The sequence below is a fragment of the Dermacentor albipictus genome, chromosome 7, assembly GCF_038994185.2.
Source record: "Dermacentor albipictus isolate Rhodes 1998 colony chromosome 7, USDA_Dalb.pri_finalv2, whole genome shotgun sequence".
Classification (NCBI taxonomy): domain Eukaryota; kingdom Metazoa; phylum Arthropoda; class Arachnida; order Ixodida; family Ixodidae; genus Dermacentor; species Dermacentor albipictus.
In genome coordinates, this window is record NC_091827.1 from 44,404,377 (window position 1) to 44,429,470 (window position 25,094).

Here is a 25,094-nt window from a genome sequence, read left to right on the forward strand (position 1 = left end):
CCGACTTCAGTGTGGAATCTTGCTTCTCCCTTTTTTTTTTCTCTTGTGACTAAGCTCAATGTCAGCTGACATGTCATGGCAGTGTAAGCTTTGCCTCTGACACGGCCTAATTTATTTTCATTTCTCAGAGTTTTGTACGTGTCGGTCGACTTCTGCTGGCCCAAAGCTTGACTGCTACACGAAATAGAAAACATTGCCATCCTACTTTTTATACGTTATCTCTGTTTTCTCTGAACCTATGCATTGAGGCTGTACACTGCAGGTTTACGTCCTCAGCTGTATAAACGTTAACACTTCTAACTAGAGCACACTAGTGAAGAGCAGAGGAGGTGTAATGTGACACCATTTGGTTCATGTTGGCCCGAAATCCGGGACTATATTTCTTGGCTGATCACATCATATAACTCAAAACTGTCGTGTGGCGACCGTTTCGCAGTTATAGTTAGGACATCAATTAAGTTTGGTCCAGTGAGCTAGCTTCTCTGCTGTTTAAAGGCACTGAACTCATGAGACAGTTGTAACTTTGTCGTGCACAGACGGTGGGCCCAGAGCACTGTGATTGAGGAAGGGACTCAAGATGACAAAACTGCAGAGAACCAAGTACAATTAAAGCAGCAACAAAAGCGCAGTCATCACTATGAAAGGGAACAGTACATAAAAAAAAAGAACGAAAATAACTCGTGATGCATGGGTTCAAATCTAGGAACCTTACACATAACAATAATTTTTCCTTTTGAACTTTTAGTCTCAATGAACACTTTTATGGAGGGCATGTGCGCTTGGCTCCTGGAGGGCATGTGCGCTTGGCTCCTACGGCAATATGAAAAAATTTAGGTGTTGCCTTTCATGTTGGTGACAAGCCTTTCATGTTGGTGACAACTGTACATTGATCAGCATATCGTGTTTAATAACTGACAACAAAGGCAAACAACCAATAAGTAACAGAATCTTCCAAATACGTCGGATGCATTTACTGGAAACGTAACCAAATTGAAGACGTCAAAAGTTCAGCACACAACAGGTCTGGTGTATTGTAGCATTCCATTTTCGCTCTTCTTTTCTTGTCACACGTGGTGCAACAAGTGGCTGATCCCTGTGATAATGGTAGCACAGCAACGTCCAGGCCTGATCTCAGCCAATGAATGATGAATGGCGAAAAGGCTGCAAAATGAAATGGAACATTAGAATATAGCGCACTTTTTGGGGGTAGGTTCGTCCTCTATACAGGAAGTTGAGATAATGGTAGCGGGAGAGGCTATTTGCTAGTTCCTGCCTGCAATACTGCATTCCACAATCTATCTTTGAATTGACTTGTCCAGTGCAAGGGACAACATGGATGACAGAGGAGCACGCATGGACTGCGAACAGTCTCTGTCGTCCATGTCGTTTCTTGCGCTGGACAAGTCAATTCTACGGTGAATCAAGGCCAACTAGCCGGGCTGTCAGTTCTGTTATTCCACAATCTGTATCAGTGGTTGTGCAGTGTGGCACAATTAAAGCAGAAGTTGACCTTGAGTCATGGTTTGCCATAACGCATTCCAGGTTCGATCATTTCTTGACACTTTGTTTTAGCAAAAACTCTTGCACATTGTGTTTTTGAGCACAGGAGGAACAGCTACTGGAAAGTTGATGAGTGTGGAATTAAGTGTGCTCGCAAGACAACTATTTGTCCCAATAAAGTTTATTTATTTAATTGTTTATTTCAAAATACTTTGCAGGCCTTATGGGCAGGGAATTGAGCAAAAGGGTACCAAAGAAGAAAAAAAAGGAAGCACAAACTGGAAGATATTATTCTCTCTCTCTCTCTGTGTGTGCATGCGTGTGTGTGTGTGTGTGTGTGTGTGTGTGTGTGTGTGAAATTTAAGACAGTCCCGCAATATCTAGGATAGTTGGCAACACTCCGTGACGGTATGTCAAAATGATGAGCTTCTGTGCAGTGAGCTTTTCTCTAGTAGCTGCTGACTCCAAGACTACACAGATTATTCGTCCATGCATTAGCAGCCGCTCTCAAGCATTGTCTCTTGCACCAGGCTAGCAGCTAAGCTTAGGGAATTTAACATTTTTAAAGATCTAGTCGCAAAACATTTTCACAAGGAAATGTTAAGTTACACCGACTGATACGGGTATATTAAATAAATGTGTAATGTCCATAAATGGTCTAATGCCGGAGTAGAATGAACAATAAAACATTGGATAGTTGACATTTACAAAATACAAGGAAATAGAATCGTCATTAGGTGTCATGACAAGATGTAGACGAGTGGATCATACCTGGATGTTGATAGGACATTGGTGGTTCACTTGGTGCAGCATAGTCATTTCTGCAAACAGTGTGTACAGAAGCACAGTTTGCTTGTGTTGCGACATGGAAAATGTAGATGTGGCTCTCATTATGAGATCGTCTTCAGTTGGACGATGGCCAGTGCTGCCACAAGTTGGTCAAATGTGCTGTGCGGAGAAGCGCACTTGCAAATCTGGGAAAAGGGTCTATTCAAGTAAAACGCCTGTCTGCGTTGATTGATCATTGCCCATACACGCTGTAGGAGCAGTGAGCGTCTGGTCCTTTGAAGCTTCTGCTCTGATGTCCTGGCAGTTGAATTTGCCAAGACATATTTTCTCTTCCATTCAGTGTGCAAGACTTCTTTTCCTCCTCCCCCCCCCCCTTTTTTTTGGCATTTTCAAATAAAAAGACGTGCACCTTTCCTCAAGCCTGTGTCAGTATAATTTTTCATTGACAGTTAGAAAACAAGGGTTGCCTCGGGGTGGAGCCTCCGTGAGGACCTATTTCGTCGAGGTCAAACTTAAAAATAGCTGACCTATCTTCATCTAAGTCTTGATGAAAACAAGCCCGCTTGTTGAAATGTTGCCTCTGGCAACATCCCTTGTTCATTCACTGACGATCACTTCAATTCTCCATCTTCCGGTGAACCGTCTGTGTTTTTATAATTTCTCATGTAAGTTACACAAAAAAATTGACCTATAGAAACTGTAATGAGGTGCAAGCAAAAGGTGCTGGGAGCTTGTAAGGTTCTGTATTGGTGCATTGCTGTGGCTTGCCATACATCATTTGTTCCAGCTAAACTTGGCAAGGAATATCGGCAAGCAATAGCAAGCTTTTCAGTGCCTCTGTTTGTAAACTGCACAGAGGTTCATATCATGAGACACTTATAGCCAGTATCGCAAATATTTGAGGGGAAGCACCAGCTTGGGGCGAACTCTGGTTTATTATTGAAGCATATGTGAAATTCAGGAATGCTACAGTTAGGTAACTCCCAAATAAATTTGGATATATGCCAGTGTCACGCAGGCACTTTCGATTGCAATTGAGCCCTATGAAGGTTAAAGTTTTCTATCGAAATATAGGATCCTTTGCATAAACTTGCATATTTCAATCTCTTTTCATTCTTAATGCTCATAGAAATCATGCGTATGTTAGGGGTTTAAGAGAGAAGGCTAAGTTATGCTAACTTTGAGAGCAGAAATTTTTTTATTATTTAGGGCCTTACAATTTTTTTACACAATTGCTTAAATTCAGTTAGCATTTAAAAAAAAATTGAAGCACAAAGCTTAAAAATCTGTACCTGTGGACCAAAAACAATTCTGCAAACTGCATTTGTGAAAGCATCTGAAGCGGGCAAATGTACTGGAAGATTGACTTTACAGCTTAGTGAAATGTCTATGTTAATGAGGGTTTTTGCAATAGTCCCATTTAAGAATTAGTGAAACGTACTTCAGGGAAAAGTATTATGCGTCAGTTCTATCTATTTCAGATGTCTCAATAGATTTAAGTTAACTTTTCTCATGCTATTCTTAAATTTTGAGTTGCAGAGTTGTGTGCTTGATGCTTCAGTTTCTTTTCTTTTAAATTCCCAATTTTCAACAACCTTTTTAAGGAAATTGATGGCCAAAATAAAGAAATCGGTTGCCTACAGTCAATACAGGTCCTAACGCTTTCTTTTAACATAATATGCCTCTTCAGTGCTGCAGATGCTGAGCAAAACAGTTCCTTTGTTCTGGTGTATTTACATAGGAGCTCCCGTGGCATAGCTTCCTCTGAAACCGCTTCACATGACACACCACATCAGAACGCTTCAGTGTAGTAGAACTGTATATTGCCATTACCACTACCAGTCTGTCCAATTGCAACATTTGCATGCATCTTTTATTCTTTGCCATTCCTGCCAAGTCCACATATGTCGCAGAAAGACCGTAGCACGTACAATAATCTTGGAGGTCCCTGTAGTGCTGAATACACTCCAATATTATAGGAACTTGTCCAAAAGCTTTCTGCTGTTCACGTTACATTGTGAATTTCAATTTAACATTGACAACTGAAGGCAGCTCCACTTCAATCCTTCAAGAAGGTCAGGCATTCTGTGAACATTATAAGTCTATAGGGGGCTAGCGCTATCCAGGGGGTGCTACAGAAGTTTGAGTGTGCAACTAAAATATGCTGACGCCATGCGGCGGGGATGCCACGAAAATGACAGAACCTTTTCAACGACAACAGACGCGTGACAGTATCAACACTTGTTTAATGCCCTATGCGCCCAGCCAAGCTCTGTCCGTGGGCATGTGCGTTCTGAGGAGAGAATCTGCACCTACGTTCTAGCACACTGATTCTGAGTCGGGTCAGACGCTAGACATGGGGGGTGCCTCAAGACGAGCGGCGAACTTGCAGATGTGAAATCGCATTGTGTGCTTTTAAAAGGTGATTCATCCATCCACTAGGCTGTGTGCTAGGGTGCTGCCGTGAAGAAGCGCTCGTTGCCCAGTGACTAATTTCACTTTTTTTTTCTCTTCTTCTTCATCGTTGCAGCTGAGCGGTGCAGTGCCAGGCAGCCATGTCGTCAACCAAGTCGTGCGCAAACTGCGGCTGCAGCGAGATCGACACCGATCCGGCCCGTGGTGATGCCGTCTGCACAGGTTGTGGCTCGGTGCTGGAGAACAACATCATCGTCTCTGAGATCCAGTTCGAAGAGAATGCCCATGGCGGCTCACGAGCTATCGGCCAGCTCATCAGTATGGATGGTATGCCACATTGGTCCTCTATATAGCAAACCATATAACAGTACCGACACTAAAATTTTTTATCCAACTTTTTTTGTGCGCCTTATTAGGTAGCCTCCTACCCTGTAACAACAATACGGTGCCAGAATTCTTCGTATGCAGAATGCATAGTTCACTACACCCTCTCTTTAATGCGACTGGTTCAAAATGTGCGCTAAACATGGCATGGCCTCGTGGCGTGTGTTTACAAGGTTTCTTCTGCACAGTTTGAAAATTGAGAGTTGGTACTAGTTGCATGGTATCACGAAGTGCTGACACATGTGTTGATCAGCTTAGTGCAGTTGTGTAAAGCCACACAGTGATTGCACTCGCTAAAGGTGGGCGAGCACCGCATCAGCCATTCTTTCCTCTTTCGCTCTGCGCTTCTCCGCCTTCAACATGATAATTTTAATTCTTCGTTATCACTTGTCTCAGACCATGCAACACCTTTCTCATCTTCTCTTTGGTATTATCCTGTCGTCTAAAGCTTTCGGCAAGGCAGTCACAATGCGGCTTTGGCTGTTGCACAAACCTGCTCTTCAGTGATGTCACAGGATCCCAGCCCCTGGTTTTCGTGAGATGCAGAGGCACCTTTGTAAACGCACTGTGCACCAAGAAGCAATACACCACTCGGCACGCATATTGAATTCGTTGTGTTTGCGGTGCGTGTGAGGGAATTCAGGCCTCATGCTGTGATTACGAAGTCTGCAGCTACCTAATAAAGCAAAAAAAAAGAGAAAAAAATTGAAATAAGAGACAAATTTTTGTGTCAGTACTGCTCTAATGCAGTGTCGTATTTCTGTACACCTACGGTTCAGCATGCTAGTTGCATATTTTTCAGTTGGTGGGGACAGTGTCTACACTGTCTGCACTAAATGTCTGCACTTTCTTACAGACTGCTGTAGCAACAATAGTGTAATTATACAGCCTTATGTACTGTGTCACTTACAGTAAGCATTCACTGCAATGCATGGATAATTTGTGCATTACAGTCAGGCTGAAGTTGGACTTTGAATATCTAAACGACAAGTGGCAATGTGAACATATTGGTTTGATCTGAAACCGTGTACCTTGCACTCTAAATACGTTATTCGACCAGTCATTGACCTCTAGACATGTCCGCGGGCTCAGCGTCAAAAAGTTTGCGGGCTGCATGTTTCGCAAAAAAGCTGATATTCAGGCCAGGTTTAGTTCGCGGCTGTTAAAGAAGCAAAGGACTACACTGATACACTTGTACGGGGAGTGAAGCTGAATACCTGGCTGCGTGGCGTGGCTCGGAAAATAGTTCCGTTTATTCTCAGATCATGTACCTTATAAATTTTTTACGCCAACTGTATATTGTGAACTATGGCCACAAATACACTTGAGAAGAGTCAACGTTCAGCCTTGTTAGTTTGGCATCTTTGCAAGTTTACAGCCCAATGAGCTCCACAAGGATGGACTGGGAGTTAATGAAATGTGTGCTAACTTTTGATGATTGGTTTATTGGAAAGCAGCTAGATGCAATATTTTCAAGAAATCACCTTTCAGGGATAGTACAATCTCTTTCACAAGCTTTGTACAATTTGGCACCGGACGTGTCAAAGCATTCAGCTAACGGATGTGCTGGCAACGCATCAGTGCTGAGTCATGCGAAATCTCGTGAAAGTGATTGTGTTCCCGAAATTGATCACTCAACAATGCCACCCCTGGACACTCACACATGCAGTGAATGACACAGACTTAGCATTGCACATGACTTCAAATCGATGCGCGCATTCGCTCCAGAAGTTGCATAAATGCAAACAGTTTTTTAAGGGTCTGTTAATGGTACTAGTAAAGCCTAGCTTGATATTCTCCTTTGGTGTCCCCTTCAAGTGTTTGCTGACTGTCTTGTTTTGGTACCCAGGAGGGCCGAGCCACAATATGGCCGGATTCCACCATGGCACGGGAAAGGAGTCCAGGGAGCTGACGCTCATCAAAGGTTGGTGATGAGATGATGCCATTATGCTGCATCACTTTCGTACATTGTGCAATGATTGAACAAGGGATGCCTCAGTGTGGAGCAAAAGTCCCGGCACGACGACTGGGCAAAGTCAAGTCCACTTGTCGGAATCTTGGCTCGAGCCTGAGGCAGCCCAAGTTCAACTACTGTCAGTCACTTCAAATTTTCGCTGAACTGTGAACTCGTGCCTTGTTTGGATTCCACCTCCTGTAGGAAGTCGCGGTGTTGTCTGCTATACTCCATTTCGCACTTGGGAAATGCTGTGGAGTGCATGCAAGCAGTGCATGGTCGTACAGAAGCCTTACTCCAAAAGCTTCACACTGAGGTTGTCTTGATCTGCAACGCTGTCTATAGAGTATAACTACTTTGTAATGTCACAGCTAAATCTTGTGCATGTAAGGCTACGTCAAGTCACGTGCTCAGGGGTGTGAATACTGCACCAATTGCACCATTTTGATATTCAAGCAAAGTGGTGCACCAAAAGCGTAAAAATGACCAAAATTGCACCATGCTGTGCCAGAACAGCTTTGCCAGCATTTGGCATGCGTCCGTGAAAGGTCAATGGTGCGGTGTAGGGCATAATGTCATTGATCTCGGAGTGCGCATAAAGGTAGCTTTTGTATTGGGTGGGAACACTCGCATCCAATTAAGCCCATGAATGAAACAAAATGTAGCTCCATTCTTTTATCTTTCTGCCCAAGCCAGTGAGCGAGGAGGTCCGGGATTTATCTACGCCTCACTGTTGGTGAAGCAGAGCCACGTGATTGTGCTGGTGCCGTTTCCACGAAAACGCATGCAAGCGTCCGTACGTTAATGGCTGCGCCTTTTGCTCTCTTTTTGTTTTCACCTGTACCAGCGTCATGACAGGCGCTCTTAATTGCGGTGCGTAGCTCCGTATTCGTGGCGATCACGACTTTCTATATTGCGTCGATCTCATTGCTGCGCAGCGTGGTCATATGTGGTCAAAATGTCCACGCTGGGAGGGCGAGTGCTGAGTAGGCTCGGGTAAAGGAGAGGCCAGGAGAGTAGGAATATCGCTCCTTTTAGCTTATTGGGGGAAGTTATGCATTATCACTCAATGTGGACTCTAGATATCTGTTCGTAGCGAGTCTAGTGAGAGACAAAGTGAAGTCAGTGGCGTGCAGAATCTTGGTTTGAGCCAGTTGTACTGTCACAACACTACTTAGAGATGTTCTTCAATAAACCATTGTGGTTTTCACTAACCCTAGCTTCTTCACAACGTCTGTTGGAAAACACCTCCAATCACTTCACCAGCACCTAACACAAATAATATAAAAGATGCCTTTAGGCTGCTCTTCAACACTTCATTAATGCTGCTGAATGCAAGGCTTTGTGACTGTTGCCCCATTTAATTATAATAATGTTCCAATTGAAAGACTGCGTGCTCCAGGCTTCAATAATAAGATATATATATGTGCTACAGACTGCTCTAAAATCAGAACATATCTGTTGCTATCTCCTCCAGAATGGACTTTCATCAGCTCTGAAAATTTGTTACAAAATGACTTTGAGCATTCCCACCCCTGCGTATTGTTTGTGCATCTTGGTGCTTCCTGTATGTGACAGGCTGCGTCCTGGTCGCAAGTGTAAAATCGAGATGCCCTGTGGCCACCAGTCGCACAAATACAATGCGTTGCAATATGTTGTGAAATGACAGAACTTCATATGTACCCTTGTCTAAACTGTAGGCCATTACAAAAAAAGATTAAAACGTTGAAATTAAAGTTAATAACTATGTATATGAATTTACGTAGTAATCGTACAGCCATGCGGCACAGCGTCTTCCTGCCCGCTGTCTTCCGGTCACCAGTTGCGCACAAATGGCAGTTTCCCCACATTAGAGCATGCATACACTTGCAGAACTTCAAAATTCTGGCACAATAAAGAGGAGCCAGCAGGTTAATATGGCTGTACCGGCTGCCTGACCTGATTGCGTCGCCACTGCCAATGACACAAACATCGGCTATGCCACTGCTGTCGCCGTACGTTCACGCACCGGACATGCCATATTATACCGTACCATATCTACGCGAGTACATGGTATTCACGAAGGTTTTCATGATGCAGACTCCGTTTCATTTTGCTTGGGCACTAGCGCTGCTTTTGTTATTTTTGCAATGCTCAACATGCTCTGGGGGTCATGTTGAATTAACCAGTGCAAGTTCATTCAAATCAACAGGAGTCTGATGCCATTAAATAGTGCATGTGCATGCTGGGACTGGTGGGCCAGTTCAAGTCATCCGATTTCGTAAATTAACGAGGGTCACATTAAAGTGGTTTTACTGTACCTCAATGCTCCGTGACAAGCGAAATGCACAATTTTAACAGCAGAGACTTGGTGCGTATTGTCTTTCACTGCCTCGGTGATGTCTTTTGATGTTTGAGCCATAGCTGCTGTACAGCCAAGCACCGGGGCTTGTTTGTTTGGAGCGTTCAATATGCATTCTTCGCATTTCTCCGCAGCACGAAAGAAGATCGTCCAGGTCGCAGAGCGCTTGCGCCTCAACCAGCACTGCATTGAGATGGCCTTCAACTTCTACAAGATGGCCCTGGCGCGGCACCTGACGCGAGGCCGGCGAAGCTCCCATGTGATTGCAGCGTGCGTCTACATGGTCTGTCGCATTGAGAACTCGTCCCGTATCCTTTCTCTCTGACCGCCTGGTGGCTTAGTATGTGTTGTCTGCACTCGATGACCCACACTAACGACAGCTTATCGGTCTGCACAAGATCGGGCAGTGAAATAAATGAACAGACCCCCCCCCCCCCCCCCCTCCTAACTTTTGCAATCTTCCTTGCAATCGTATCCTGCCGACAACTATTCCCAAATGCATTCATTGGAAGGATGTGTTCTCTTGGTGCCATTAGGTTGCACGTAATGTACTCCACGATGTATACATAATGTATTTACTCCAATACAGTCCGACATAATGTCCTGACATCGTGAATGTAGAGCTATGGTGTTCGCCTGGATCCACTAATTCAGTTTAACCATAACACCCACTCGCTTCACACTATCTGACAGCCACAGCATAAGAGAACGTTTTGTGTCATTCGATCGTAAAAGTCACTTGTGACTAGCATCGCAGGAGAGAACAAGACCAGATTTGCCTCACTTTTGATGCTTTTTTTTGGATTCGCTTGCATTCACTTGGTCCTCTATCTGACCTGCTGATCTTCAGATATTGGCTTCAGATTGAGGCATGCATTAGGCATGTGTAAATACAGAAGATGCCTTGTTTTGTGGCAAGTAATTTTGTTAAATCATGCTCACTGACCACACTGTGTATTAGAAGCAACCAAGTGCACTGTAGCCCTAGGTCTTCTTGAGCTAAAATAATTTCAAATAATTTTTTAATAATTTAAAAAAAAATAATTTTAGCTTGCACAAGTACAGATGCAAAAGAAAAAAAAACTATTTGCTACCGCACCGTCTAGAAGAAACGAGTACAATCTTCTCCAAAGGCTGTTTGGGTTCAAACTTCGCAGCGTGTAATCCTGGACAGACTGCTTTCAACCGTTTCATGGGTTGACATGTGAACATGCTCCTTGACGAACAGCGCCTCAGACATGCTCCTCGACCTAAGCGATGTCGTCCAAGTCAATGTCTACGAACTGGGCAAGACATTTCTCAAGCTGTCGGCGGCACTCTGCATCAACATTCCAGCAATAGGTGAGCTTTACTACCCTTTTTGCGTCCGCCGCAGCTATCGTGACGACAAAGCGAAAGCCCACTTCCAGAACTGATCGTACCTCAACCGTGCATTGTGAGAGCACTGAGTGTTGAATGCTTCGTTGAGACTTCTCCTCGGGGATTGCAGGACCGTGCCGACTTCTTGAGCTTAGTAGCAGAGATGTCAAGCCGTGACCCCTGTAAATATTGCAATTTGGCAAGCCGCGATTGCACCGTGCGGGGACACTTGACTTCCTCACATACTGTTGCGTTTGTCCTTTCCACGCGACTCTTGCATCTCCTGTTGTTTGGCTTATCTGCAGGACCTATGCGGTGGTGGGAGTCTGTCCTTGCGTAGCCTCCATTTTCTCTGGTTGTAAGCAACATTTTTGCGTAAGGGGATACCAGTTAATTTTGCAAGAATGCCTTAGCAGTGTAAGCTGACCAGCATTTCTTTGTAGCATGGCTTTGAAGGGCCCCTCAGGCCACATAGCAGATGTTGGTTATACACTGGAAGCTGTTACGTGCCTTCTAGGGGCCGTTCTGCTGCAATATTTTTCAGGTTGGTTTATTAATAGCTGAGATAGAAATAATTAAGTGCCGAAAGCCCATGATTCCAGGAGGCAAGCGCCCCTGCCAAGAGAGACACTTTCTCCACTTGCTCCGTCTCTAGAATCCGCAAGTGAAATTCCTTCCCTGCATTCTCCCATATTGCAGCTGGAGGTTCGCGTGTTGCATACATCGGAAGCCTCGTCTTCGTTATTTTTTTTTCCCTCGATTTTTTGTTGTGCGGCGTTCGGTTTGAAATTCCAGCTCTTTGTGCAGTGCGTATCGGTGTAATACTTAGCAGACACGACCTTTAGTGCGCATTGTATGCACGGTGCTTGTCAGCTCAAGATGGCCATACCTGGTGAGGGGCCATTTAAGCTAGTGGCTTGGTGCCAGACATCTTGCCTGTGCATTGATTCTGTTCTCTTGCCCGAGGCAAGAGAACACCGTCCGCTCGCAGCTGAGCATGTTCTCCCCTGAGGGAAAGGAGTTATTTTCTTTGCAACGTTATGAAAAGCATGTTTATACTCCGATAGCATAGCCGACAGGCACCGGAAGGAGCGGCCACTTACTCCTTCCCTGTCTCTTGCCTCTTTTTATTACAATGTCAATTATACGGATGCTCTAGCCATATTCACGCCGTCAACGCCGGCCCCCTTGTCCCTCTGGCGGCGCATGCATGGCTCGTGCGCGGAGGGTTAGAGGGTCTTCAGAGACAAGAAGTGTGTTTGGCTGCCAAAAATGACAAAGCGAAGTACGCACACCATCAACACTATGCTCAATAGCCTCGGTGATAGAACAAGGGCAATGTTCTTATCTTGCTGCTAGCATGAATGTTGTGTGCTCGCACACTAGCATTTTTGCTGAGCTGCTGTGCGTATGCTCTGATATCGGCAGTGAGCTTAGCTAGCTCGTGCTATCTAACATTTCACTTTGCGTTGACTAATGCCGGCAGTTTCTCGTCTACGTCAACTTGTGCACCAACGAGGTGTGGTGCCTGTGATGCCACTGGTGGCACCCATCACGTAAGCGTTTCGAGTAGCCTGGTAGCAACCAGGGCACTGTTCTGTTTGGCAAGATTGCCACTGCGTGTTGCATCGCGCCAGCGTGTCGCATCTGTTTATTGTTGGAACACCATCCAAGAAGTGCTAGCACAATTCTAAACCTTGCAATCTCTGTCAGCGTATCGCCCTTAGGGCGAAACTGCCAGATTTTTGAGGTATTGGTGATGTGTGTGCATGATGCCAGTTCTTCTTGGTAGCGTGGTCTCATCAGCATAGCAAGCTTCTCGCTCATTCCTGTTTCGCGACTTGAACCACAGTTTCACTGTAGTTGCACGATTTTACTGAAAAGCCGTGACATTGCCCTTTCCCCCCTTCTCCCCCCCCTTTTTTTCCGGTGGCTGCGATTCTTTGTGATGTTTGAAAGAAAACGGCCAAGAGAGGGCGGGCAGAGTGCAGAGGGCAGGGCAGAGGGCGAGCAGAGTAAAATGCATACCAAGGGTAAAAATGCAGCCACTTACCTTGTATAGTCACTTTGTAGGATTCCAATCGGGTGACGCTGGAACAAAGAAATTCTTGCATGACTCTGCGGTATGCTAAGCTGATGCATCAAAAAGCACAGCACAGCACAGTCCCTTTTTTCTGAAGTGAAATATAAGTGGGGGGTGAAAGGATGTGTACAGTCTTTGGGGATAGTGCCATTGTTAAAGGGACACTAAAGCGAAACAATAAATCAGTTTAGACTAATGAAGCATTGTTTGAGAACCCTGCAGGCAGTCATTTAAAAAAAATGGTTTGATTATTGATGAGAAAATGAAGGTCCAAGTATCAGTATTTGAATTTCGCGCCGAAACCCCAGCGCCGGTACGTCAGCGTGACATCAGGGATTCCAAAGTATGCTTTTGCATTTGGGCTGCGTTGGCTGAATAAAGGTTCCCGACACTTGCCATGTTTAATATTTGGTTCCTTTAGAACACAATGTAGTCAGTCTGTACTGCTATATATAAATGGTGGCAGTAGAAGCAGGCAGGTGGTTTCAGTGCAGACCGGTTACTAGAATGAAAAAAAAAAACAATCTTCGTATAGCTTTGTTCAAAAGACAGCACACCAACTTTTTAGGCTGTAATCAAAAAAGGACGATATGTATGATGGACTTCCTACAGACTTCATTTAAAGTGCAGTTGAAACAATATGAAAAAGACGTAATCATGCACATTTGCAATGGGATGAGAGTTTGGGTAGCTTATGCTATTTCATAGACTTAACACTGGCATAACAGGAAAATTGGACAAAATAAGATGAGAAGCACAATTTTGAACACTTTTAATAAGTTGAATTAAAGCAGTTTGACGAGGGTTCCAGATAGCCATAGCATACTTAAGTTTAATGAAAGTGTCTTGTAGAATATTTGTTTAAGTTTGCACGGGACAGAATTATAGTTATGGCACAGATGCCCAACTGCTTGATTAGCATTGTTAAGAATGTAACCAATATGTACATTCCATGAAACGATATTGGTAATATAAATGTCAAGATTAGGGATGTGCGAATATTGAAATTTTCGAGTTGAATTGAATACTAATATATGAAAAAAATAAGTTCCGAATACCAAATTGAACTTCGAAATATAGCTCATTTCAAAAGCTTGTAAACGAGAACAAAGGAAATGTGACTGTATCTGGTGCACTATCACAGTGGCAGTAATTCAACAAACAAAAAGCGTATCAGCATGTAGAATGCACGTAGAACTGTAGTGCTCATTGAAGGAGTCAAGCACAATATTTCTATTTTGTTTAGACTTGGGCTTCGTTAAGGAACTGAAACTTTGGCAGCACAGAGGCTGTCTCTCCCCTTACACAGAGGAATTGTACAAAACTGTTATTTTCTTCACCTACATTGAGTGAAGTTAAGCTTTATTGTTTTTTCTGTTATATAAATGCACACACACACACACGCGCACACACACACACACACACACACACACACACACTATAGCACAGTCACTGGTTTGCTGAGCCCTCATTTTTCGTAGTCACGTCTTTTGTCGCGTAAAAATGCTTTTGGCTGTAAGTTGGAAAATGTCCGCCGGAAATGTCCATAACCGAAACAGTGTCTATCGGTTATGCGTGCAACTTTCACAACGGGAGACCAAAGGAGAGACGGGAGATTGCAGGCTGTACAGAGCTTTTATTATTGCATTCTGTTGGAACGGTTCTGTCTTGGCCTTTTCGTTACAGCGGGCTTCCTACTCGGGAAAACAGTCAACAGTGCATAGTTGAAACACGCGGACAGCCGAACAGGTGCGGGCAGAGCCACAGTTGTCCACCAAGAACCTTTGGTTGTTACGTTTCACACACTGAACATCAGGCTTGGCGGTCAACAAGGAATTGTTTGGTAAAAAAAAGGAGGGGGGCCCCGAAACGGCCCGCTTCGCCACTGCAGTTATCTCACTTATAGGGTTTTAGCTGCTGGTCCTTTTACAATAAGAACATTGTGGTTTTAGATGTCACATTGTCAAGGGGTTGTCAAGGGCTCGGTCCGGCATGTGAAGCACTCGTCATGCCCATGTTTGTCGCAGCAGCGCTGCTACTAACCCCTTAAGTTGCGAATTATGACTGAGTGTTCGTTAAAAAAAATAATCATTTTTTTACCTGTAGCATGAATATTTAAAGTCACATCAGACAAGCCACTACAATTTAAAAAATCAACTGATCTACAGATGTTGACCTCTTGTATATCACGAAAAGGACTAAAATATTTGTCACAAGTAGATGCGCTGGTTACTACCAAGTAGAGGGCCTTCTGATGCAAGATCTTCCAACGCATGCTTGGACCTCGAGTTTACACAATGCAACAAACAAATAAATAAAAAAATCGATTGATAAAATAATGCTGAGCATCACGCTAAACTTCTCATCTAACCCAGTAGTGCACCTCTTAGAATGATCTTGGTTTGCATTATTCTCCATACTAAAGTGGTTTACGATGTTGTTTACCGTTGAAAGAGGGTTAAGTTTACATTCAGTGCTACATTTAAGGTATCTTTTTCTTGTCACTGCTAGTCGGAACATTAAAAAATAAGCTTTTTTTCTGTATGGAGATACCGTGATTGAGAGGGCTATGTTATTTAATTTTTTTTTCACCGATCTATCCGAGCACCCAAGACTGTTCCAGAAGGAAAACCAGGCCGTGATGGCTTTAATTTTTACGACGGTAGAACAGCGCCAGCTGTGACTTGGCACAGTCGGCAAGTGACTACAAAGGGCACCAAAGTTTCGGGGCTCCTCTCCTAGGATGAGTCGTTAAAGAGACCATGCTGTGCCCCTTGTTACGGGTAAACCAAAGCTCGCATTTTTGGCTAATGAGCAAGGCAGAACTGCACTTGATCACAGAGGGACGGTCACAACCTTCCTGCGCACTCCGTTGTTGTACACGTTAAAACCCCTCCACAAATTCGGAGAGCAAATGTAAAAGGCATAAATGTACACTGATCTTGCGTGGGCACTCAAATAGAAGAACAAGCAAACAAACAAACACAAAATAGTCATTTTGTGGTGGTCCACTTGTCTCTGGCCTGTTTGAACGTTTCACAACACAGCTGCCCACGTGCACGACCTGAAGGTGCATTGGTGTTTCGCAGTCCAGGGCAAGTAGTTAGTCATTCGAAAACAGTGTCTAAGCTTTTTTTTTCCCCCTCCATTTTTGCTACTTGATAGTAATGTACACTAGCATGCATTGCTCAAAAGAAGGTACGAATACCCCAGGCTGCTGGGGACATTTAAAAACTGTTTCACGACATCCATGGCCATAAACGTGTCGTGTGTGCAAAGACACTACACATTTTTGCTTTCTCCTTTTTTTTTCACACCTGTAAAATTTGATGCTATTTTGCAGCCTGAAATGCATCAATAGCGATAGAAAAATTTCATCACTTCATACCTTAGCTTCTTATTGCATTGAGGAGGATGGTAGTGGTAGCGTGAATGTCTTTAGTAACTAAATATTGACTTTTGGGTCTGCCTTCGGTTTCTGTTTGCTACATCATATATTACAAAGCAGGCTCCATGATGTAATAGGGGACTAAGTTATGGTGAGGACTGTCACATCCATGCTTTGAGAATGTCCCACTTATTTGGGTGAGATGTGCGTGTAAAAAAAGGCTAGCGGTAAGGGAGCTGGACTTAAGAGGAAAGGGAACTGAAAATGTTTTAAATTCGTCTCAAAAGTTGTGCAACATCATCAATTGACCTTGACGAGTCTGCATTGTTTGACGGTGTAGGATGTTGCAAGCAAATCACTTGCCCCGGAACACACTTGTACACATTGGAATAAATTTCTTTCACAGTAAACACACTAATTTCTCCGCATTTTAATTTTAGCCACCGACTACTGGCTTCTGCGGCAGTACACGCTACGTCTGGCGATATGAAAATTAGTGCAGAACTGGTTAAGCTGACATATTGAAACACTGCATGCAGTAGTGTAGAAAGCCTGCGTCCTAACTGCACTACGTCCTACTCGATACGTACGCTTAGAAGGTTATTAAAAATAGCTACGAATTTCGTTAAGGATAACTCGAAACTATGGGTTATAAGCGGCAGTGAGCAAAAAGGCGGTGTGCGAGTCGCAAGCACAGCTAGCTGCAACGTCTGCGGCCCTTGTGAGACGAACGTTGCGCCCAGGGTCGAAACGGCCGGCGCTCATTTGAGCACTGTTCTTAGCAACACAAACACGCGAGGCATTGCGCGCTGCAAATGGTCTGGACACGGTAACAACTGTGGTATTTCTACAGAGTACTTTGAATGTTTGGGTGTGCTAAGCCATTTTTGTTGGTACTACAATCTCTCTTATTGGATCTACTTTGTTGGTGGGACGTATTTTTTAGGGGTACCGTCACTCGAAGAGTGCAGCGTATATAGAGTAATGTAACTGGCGTTAACAGGGTTAAGCAGGGCGCCGTTTATTGAGAACGCGTTGAGACTTTCTTGCCAACATGCGCACAACGTAGCAATTAAGAGTATCCGCGCTCACTTTTCTCTACAATTGTGTGAGGAATAAATATTTGCTGGGTTCAAAGAAAGTCTGTAACAAAGCCGTTGCCAGATCACTCGCGAAAACTGTTTAGGGCAGCCGGAGGCCTCACCAGAGAGGCTTTCCTCTCGCATTTATCCTTTCCTCGTCAACATTTGTAAAATTTGGCTCGCGTTAAGTCTTTTGTACGGAGATAAATGCCACAAAATATTACCTGGCATTTCGCCAAGTGATTGTTGAGGTGAAACAGCTCTGTTTCGTGCAAACAAAATGGCAACACTGCAATGATACCCAGCTGCTCGGCCAAACAGGGAGGAAGTCGCGGCGGCAAGACAGTATGTTGTTTACAACAATCAATGCACCACGCAGCTGCTCACAGGGCATCAAACACGGTAAATCAGCTGCACATTTTTTTTTTCAATTGCATCCGTGAAGAAAACATCGTGTGGAGATGTTTTAAGAAAAGGTGGGGAACAGCTGAAACTTCTTCGCGGTGACATTTTTTTTTTTTTACAAGAACAGCGATACTTGGTGGCAACAGTTTCCTGTAACGCTTCACGTTTTCATCAGCTACACAGAAGAGATAAGGTGCTGCATGTAGTAGATGACAAACTGGAACACCTTTGAAAAGTTCCGTATTTCTGGACAGAGACATTTAAAACCAGCACTGCTAGAAAGAAGCGTGGTTCCTCTACATCTTAACGAGTGTAGTGGGCAGGGCACACTTTAGTGATGGGTTGGCTGCAGAGCTTTGCGTCAGATGAACCCAGTGGCGGTAAGTGCTTGTTCGCAAATTATGTGATGCGATTTTCTCGTCATGTAAAGCAAAAAAAAGAAATGGAAATGGATCTTCTACATCATTATTGCATCAGCTAGCTCATGATTAGACGGGAACTCGTGTTGGCCAAATTGAGTGCCTGAAGAAACTGGTATCCTTGAGGATTTTTTTTTGTCTCCACCCTTCTGTCTTCTCTGTCGTTAGCTGCCCTTTACCACAAAACACAACATTAAAACACACACACGGGTTAAATGTAAAAGGAATCCTTGTGGAATTGGGTCCCAATGCAAACTCATTCTTGCAGCACATTGCACCCCTTAGCCGAGGGGACAATCTAAGGGTTGCAAAACAGTGCTACAACGTTCAGGCAGTGGTTCAGGAAAGAGTCCAGAGCACCTTGGAGTTTGGCAGGGTGTGTTTCGTGGGCACACTGATCAACCTGCTTTAGAGGAGTGAAGTGGGCAATTGCATTCCTCCTCAGCTGTACACCTTCAGCGAAGAGCATCCACTCAGCTGGGGATACAACATGAAGAAGGGAAGTCTGGTGTAACACGAGAACGTTGGTCACTTGGTCACACTCGGAGGAAGCGGACAGGTGCAGAATCACTTATCAACCTTGCGCACCACGAACACCACCACCACGGCTACGAGGCAGATTCCGGTGGATTGGCTGCCCCGTAAAAGATGAGCTCGGGGATCTGCCCGCCCTGTACTCCTGTGCCGTTGGTAGAGTCCGAGGAGCTCTGGAACTGGAAGGTGACGCTGCCCACCGACACTTCGCTCATGCCTTCCTGGCCGAAGTAGCTGAGCTCCGAGCCCTCCAGCACGGCCGAGGCAGTGTAGTAGGTGTCGGCCTCAATCTGGACGGGGTGGTCGAAGTAGACTCGGAAGGTGCTGCTAGACCCGTCCGAGTGGAAGCGGGTGTCGCATTGTGCCAGCGCCTTTCCGCCCCGCTTGAGCTCGATCCGTGAGCGGTACTCGCACGCACCGCTGCTCGAGCCATAGAGGCCGAACCCAGCCAGGAAGATGCGCTGGTCTGCGCAGAACTGCACGCTGTCGCACCGGCCCCGGTAGCGCCACTGGTTGCTGCGGTAGGCGCAGGACTGGAACCGGCGGCAGACGCGCGTCGGCAAGCCCAGGCGTGCCTGGATTGGGAACGGCACGGCAGGCTTGCGGCTCGCCGCAAAATGCAAGAACATGTCAGCAGTTTCACGAAGAGTTAGGATGCCGGACTGAGCCGCACCGTCTGCGAACTCTTGAAGGGACATGGAAGGGAACCGGACAAGGTACAGGGCATCTCCGAGACACTCGCGCCGGTTCTCAGGCGTGTGTTCGATGCCGCGGCGACTGCATTCGGCACCAGCCCAGGCGAGGGCTGCGTCGAAGATGACTGCCTCGCGGGTGTTCAGTGATTCGCGGGACAACACGGCTTCTAGCGTGGGCCTGTCGACGTCGGGAAAACCGTCGGAGGAGAGGGCGAGAGCTGCTTGAGCGTCGATGATCTCCCAACACCGTTGGGCCAGCACGGGCTCTTCGAAGAGGCGGCTCTGGCTGAGAAGGACGCAGGCGTTCCGAGCGGTGAGACTGGTCTCCAAGTAGGCAACACATGCCCGGGCCAGATGGGGAACCAGATATTTCTTGGCTGCGTACAGTGTGGCTAGCACGGTGTCTGCCTCTAGCGTGATATCATCGCAGTAGAGGTACCTGCAGGAGGGATGGACCTTATAAGCACATCAAGCAGCAAGTGATGTTATAGGGTTGAAAATTTCTTGGCATGGATAAAGAAAGTTCATTGTTTAAATACCAAGTACTACAAAACATGGTCTAACTCTACAAGAGTTGTAAACCTGCACGTTCCTCAAAAATTCGCATATTCACAGCTTTCTTCTGATAGTGCAATATAAATATTCTGATGAGTATACTACTTGCGCAGAAGCTTGATTGACTGATTCATCAATCAAATGGTTGAATGATTCTTTACATTAGAGCCACCACCATTGGAGGGCCCTTAAGGGTTCAACCACACATATATCTCAACTTGTCAGTGCCACTTTGCTCGCCACTCTGCATTTGAAATGCGGCTACCATAGTTACTCAGCTGCTGTGGTGGCTTTTGCGCGAGCAGCGAGGCAAGTCATCCTCCCAACAAAGCAGGAAGACTGACCTGAGGAGGACGAGGAAGGCAGCCGGCTCCACATCGGGTATTTCAATGTCCTGGCCAGGTGGTGCAGCCAGTCCGCCATAGAACATGGCATGGAACACCGAGCTTCCTGTAGCGAGGACGTATCGGTGCGCAGGCACCACCTGCTGTAGTGGTCCCTTGGGCCCGACCACAAACCGCACGTCGCTCATGAGTTCGTTGCGAAACATGGCCGCGTTGCGCTCCCGCACGCTCGCCCGCGACGCCTGCCAGTTGGGGTCCCGGGTCTGCCCGGGTCCGAGCCGGAGTGGTGCGCTCAACGAGTCTCCGCTGCCTCCGATTGCTCCGCATGCAGACGACGATGCGGACCCATTGCTAGAGCCGCCCGGAGACCGTAATGGTCCCGGCGGAGGGCTAGGGCACTGCAGGTAGGCAGGTGGAGGGGACACCGAGTACGGAGGTGGGGAGACAGACTGCAGTGGAGGCTGCTGCGGCGGCAGCGTGGGGCTGGTGGGTGACTGCGCACCGGCCCCACCACCCGGCTGCTGGCCTGCTGGTGAGAAGAGAGATGGGCAGAGGGGGGTGCATAGGGATGCTTATAGACCCAGAATGTAGTGTGGAATATAGCACAGGCCAATCCTTCCACCACTTCTGCAATGTCGGTGCACTTGTAGTGTATGCCTCGTCGTCTTTTCTCTCCGTCTTTGTCTGGTTATGCTGTAAACCTTAACCACAAATCCAAACCAACCAGCTGGACAGCATGCATTAGTGAAGTCCAAGATCTGTTCTCGACGAAATTAAATGCCTGAGGCACCAAACTGGCCATGATTCCGTCAAATGCTCTAGTTGCCGCACTGATTGGCCACTTAAATAGAACAACACGCTGTTGTTTGCCGAACCGGACAACTCCGTCCAGTGCTGACGTGCGACTTATTTCTCAAAAGTTTTGTTAGTGTGTGATCCTTAAAGAGAACAGGTAAAAACAAAATGTAGCTTATGCCTTAGATCCAGTAGCCTGATGCTTAGCATTGAATCCATAAAGTTGCCAGATAACTTTTTAGATTAGGCAGCAGTTTGGCATGTACGAATTACCTAAAAATAGTAAATGCAACTGTTCTAAGTGCGTATTTTTAGTTCTTTGTCCCAAATAGCTACCATATGCAAGCAAAGATACTGCTGTTTGTTCTCCTTTCTTGCAAAAGATTGGCAACATAGGCTGAAACGTAAAATGTCGCCACCGCATCAGGAGGAGGAGGAATAAACTTGTGCATAATATATCTTACTATCTGTCCTGCTTTTTGAAACACTTTTGCGATTAAAAAATAAAGTTACTCTGAAAATGCTTTAATACCGAGAAATGAAATTTGTGAAGGAAAGCTGTTAGCTGCATCACACTGTCGTATTGTAAATATGTATTACAGGGGCATGCAGCTGAAGTTGAACTTTTTTTTGTGTGTGACTGCGACTAGCTTTTCTATTTGCAGTTGGTGTCAGAAGCTTACGTACTGCAAAGTCTGAGTGAATATTTCAGCAGCCTGGTGTTTGAATTTCCCAGGCTGTACTAGTAATACAAATAACATACTGTTTGGCAGTTCTTGCTATGGTCACGAACTGCTAGGATATTCAACGTTTTCGTAGATCCTGCGGTCCACAAGCGTTTAACACTGTCTGCACGTTAGGTTGCTTACAATGTGGCAGAATATGTTGCTCAGCAAATGCAGGTTCTCGATGCATCACCTCTGGCAAATTGGTATTATGTAGTTATTCCAATAGCACACACACACACACACACACACAAAATATGTATGCAGAGGAATATTCTATTGGTTGGGCAGAACAAGTACACTGCTCTTCACATTGCAGCATCACTGATGTTAGCCAAGAAAAAAAGCCAGTTATATATAGCTTACAAACAAGAATGATGTTTCATAGTTGTCTCTGACACACTCGACATTTTTCAAAAGGAAACTAGTCGCCTGAAATGCATTGTTTGATATGTCATTTGTTACAAAACATTGTAGGAGGGAGAAAGCCGCTTGAATGTCTTCCTTGCTCAATACATGTCTAGTGCATTCCATGTCTACGTAAGATAAGGTACAAAGTAAACAAAGACTGAGAGCGCCAAGTTATCAGCGTTTTGGGGCATGATATGATGCCTAGAGGAAAGCATTTTTGTTGCCAGGCATTCTACAGCGGCAGCTGTTACGAGTCCATTGGAAGCAACCATTGTCTTGTCATTATGACAATACGACCCTCAGTGGGGGCTTAACTTCACACCGTGGTCATATAGGGCCACCTATAATGCTGTCTGTTTGGGTGGGACATAAGGATTCGATTGTGGCTGTCAGCAATTTTGCCAGTACTACAAAAAGATCCCTTCACTTCCGCGGCACTGATAATCATGATGCTAGTGCAGCAGAGTTGAGTATGCGAGAATTTCGCAGCCAGAAAACCCACCTCGACGTTCCTGCAGGCGGTACATGCGCTTCGAACGAACCATAGGCTCCGCTTCCCGGCCGGGCGTTCGCGTTTATACTTTCCTTTTTTTTTTTTCACTTGCACATCGGGGACGTCAGTTTCTCAAGACGCGTGACACAAATGCGTGACACTTGAAGAAGTAGAAGAACACCTTCTGTCGCGCTGACGAAACCGAAACTGGCGCGTGAAGAAATTGCTGGGGCGTTCGCAGGGCACGCGCTTTCCGAGGTTTCGCGGACTCGTTCTACCGTCGTTTCAACGTCACGAAGGCACTCGAACTGATACGCGCGCGGCACGGCGATCTTTCCAAGCACGTTCGCTTTTCCACGGGTATGCCGGCCCAAGCACAGTCACCTGCTATCGCAATGGTCCGCCGTAGGTGTGTGTGTGGGGAGACCCGCAAAAAGAAGACAAGCTTCCATAGATAGCTGTAGACGACGCCACAGTTGGACGTAGTAGTACGTCTGCTACGGGCAGTCGTAGTTGCCGCTGCGTTTCTGCTCACGTTCGCGCGGTACCACGGTCGACGTTGCCGGCGCGTTGCGTATAGCCACCTCGAGACACGTACTGCGCACAATACATATAGTACGACGCGCACCGTTGCGTCGTGTTTAGCAAACCCGAGACGACGACGACGACGTCCGGTCGGGGCGTTGTTTTGCGATCAAGGTCGCGTGGCGAACCGAATAGATGAGTCGCGGGCGGCGGGCGCGCCGAGCGCGTCGCGTCACCGCACGCGTGAGCGCGTTGCGAAGTGGGACTTCAGTAGGTGGTCGCGGTGTCGGTGACACCGCAGACGGCGTGTGTCACCGGTAATTACTATGCGCGTTAGTATAGAGCCGCTACTGCGGCCCAAGAGATCGCCCAGCGCCGTCCATCGCTCCATCCCCCCAACAACGTTCGGCAGTGGCGTAGGTTAAATCTGCACTGCATTGTATTGCATTTCCGCCCGTCAACTTCAACGAACGAGTCGAGAAAGCGCCGTTTCTACAGGGTCGTTTGCGCACAGACGGATCGCGTACCCGACGCTTCAAACATCTACGTTCGTGCGCGTCCGCATTTGTTTTCTAAAGACATCTGAGCAGAGGTGCCGTCCCAGTGCGGGCGATACGGAAAGATTGCAGCCCAATCCCTGCGTGTACCGTAAATGTTCGAGTACGCATACACTGGAAGTAAACGCGCGGATGTGTTTGCGTCAAACGCTTGTCGCTCATTTTGCGAAGGTGCCTCGAACGCGTCCCCGGAGGCAAACTACTGAGACCCGTCGAACTGTTCTTTTTTTTCCTGAACGGGCCGCCATTTGGACGGGGATTTCAGAATGTAAAAGCAATGCTTCAAACGAATTGGATCGACGAAGATAAGATGAGTTAAGATAAATGGCGCCTTTCTACGCGCCAACAATAATGCACTAAATCTTCCGATGTCCAAAGTCGTGGAGTCTCCGAGCGAAGCAGCAAGGAAAAAGGAAACGCTAAATAGAGACGCCACCGAGGGTGTACGCGGCACGAGTGTTAGCAGCCGCTGCGCTCACCGTAGAAGGTCCACTGTTTTGCCGTCGTGACGCTGTTGTTGGACTCTTCACGTCGTCGCGTTGCCCTTGCCGACATTTCTCGGCTCGACGACGCGGTTGTTTTTCTCGCGTCGTGAGCTGGGAGGACCCGCGTTTCTCTTCAGCGATCAGGTAGATCCATGGGAACGGACGTCGTCCCGCGGCCGATGCCAGAGGCTTTGACGTCGAGCGGAGGGCGGCGGGGAGCGGGCTAGCGGTGTTGTCGAGCTGGTTTTGTTTTTTCCGTGCACACAGCAGCGGGGCCCCCCCTTCGTTCGCTGTCTGCGTTGTTGCGGCCGTTGTCGCTGTGCTTTTTTTTTCTTTGTTATATTTTCATTTGCGCGCACCGCTCGGTGCGCCCCTCTCCCTCCCTCACCCGCTCGATGCTTGCCCCAAAACCAGAACCAACACGAAAAGCCCACAATGCAGCGCGCCTACATCCTCTCCGTGCGCTTTTACCTTCCTCGCCCGCTGGCCTCCCATGTGTGGTGCCATATTTCTCGCGGATTTTTATTCTGCGAATTTCCTTGGTGTGGAGTTTCGTGGGTTGTGATATCGAAATAAATTTTTGTCGGAAAGTATGCTGCGAAACTACGGCCACGACGTATTTTCTCTGTGGGAAAATAACCGTGGTAGAGAAATAAGTGTACCCGTGCTTCTCAAATGGGTATGGGGCGGATGTGCAGGAGCATTGCGATTATGCGGTGGGGGGGGGGGGTCAAATAAAACGCACATGTATTTTTTCCCCCTGCACTCGGAAGGCTAGCGTCCGAGTCGTTTATCTCTGTTATGCAACTGCCGTTACTTCATGCTCAACTGTGTCTGTGGTTAAGGCTACGGGGTG

The 25,094-nt window shown here is 46.4% G+C and overlaps 2 protein-coding genes and 1 long non-coding RNA gene across 7 annotated transcripts in view; 1 reads left to right on the forward strand and 2 right to left on the reverse strand.

Annotated features, from left to right (window-relative positions):
* The window catches only part of Brf (Brf RNA polymerase III subunit), a 60,371-nt gene that overhangs the window by 1,450 nt on the left and 33,827 nt on the right, over positions 1–25,094 (forward strand). For both annotated transcript variants that reach the window (XM_070522061.1, XM_070522062.1), the window contains exons 2-5: positions 4,820–5,031; positions 6,938–7,012; positions 9,518–9,691; positions 10,620–10,724. In XM_070522061.1, coding sequence (XP_070378162.1) covers positions 4,845–5,031; positions 6,938–7,012; positions 9,518–9,691; positions 10,620–10,724 — 541 coding nt within the window. In that variant the 5' untranslated portion in view covers positions 4,820–4,844. The remainder of the gene's footprint in view (positions 1–4,819; positions 5,032–6,937; positions 7,013–9,517; positions 9,692–10,619; positions 10,725–25,094) is intronic.
* Positions 898–12,834, reverse strand: LOC139047888 (uncharacterized). The gene is made up of 3 exons (XR_011507392.1): positions 12,796–12,834; positions 2,272–2,321; positions 898–1,161 (listed from the first exon to the last, which is right to left on the reverse strand). It is a non-coding gene; the product is annotated as an uncharacterized lncRNA (long non-coding RNA).
* Positions 14,442–24,654, reverse strand: lute (BTB/POZ domain containing protein 3 lute). 4 transcript variants are annotated; one of them, XM_070522038.1, is made up of 3 exons: positions 24,233–24,654; positions 20,248–20,773; positions 14,442–19,787 (listed from the first exon to the last, which is right to left on the reverse strand). In XM_070522038.1, exons 1-3 carry the CDS (start codon positions 24,306–24,308, stop codon positions 18,728–18,730), a joined length of 1,662 nt encoding a protein of 553 aa, XP_070378139.1. In that variant the 5' UTR covers positions 24,309–24,654; the 3' UTR covers positions 14,442–18,727. The 4 variants fall into 4 exon arrangements, with proteins under 4 accessions (XP_070378139.1, XP_070378138.1, XP_070378141.1 ...); XM_070522037.1 differs by having other exon boundaries at positions 20,248–20,776; XM_070522040.1 differs by lacking the exon at positions 24,233–24,654 and adding an exon at positions 22,681–24,182.

Excerpts from the sequence above, each read along its gene's own strand:
- lute (XM_070522037.1), bottom strand. The coding sequence starts at position 24,308 with ATGTCGGCAAGGGCAACGCGACGACGTGAAGAGTCCAACAACAGCGTC. Across the intron at positions 20,777-24,232 it reads AAAACAGTGGACCTTCTACG|CAGGCCAGCAGCCGGGTGGT; the intron begins GTGAGCGCAGCG and ends TCTTCTCACCAG. Across the intron at positions 19,788-20,247 it reads GCCTTCCTCGTCCTCCTCAG|GTACCTCTACTGCGATGATA; the intron begins GTCAGTCTTCCT and ends TCCCTCCTGCAG.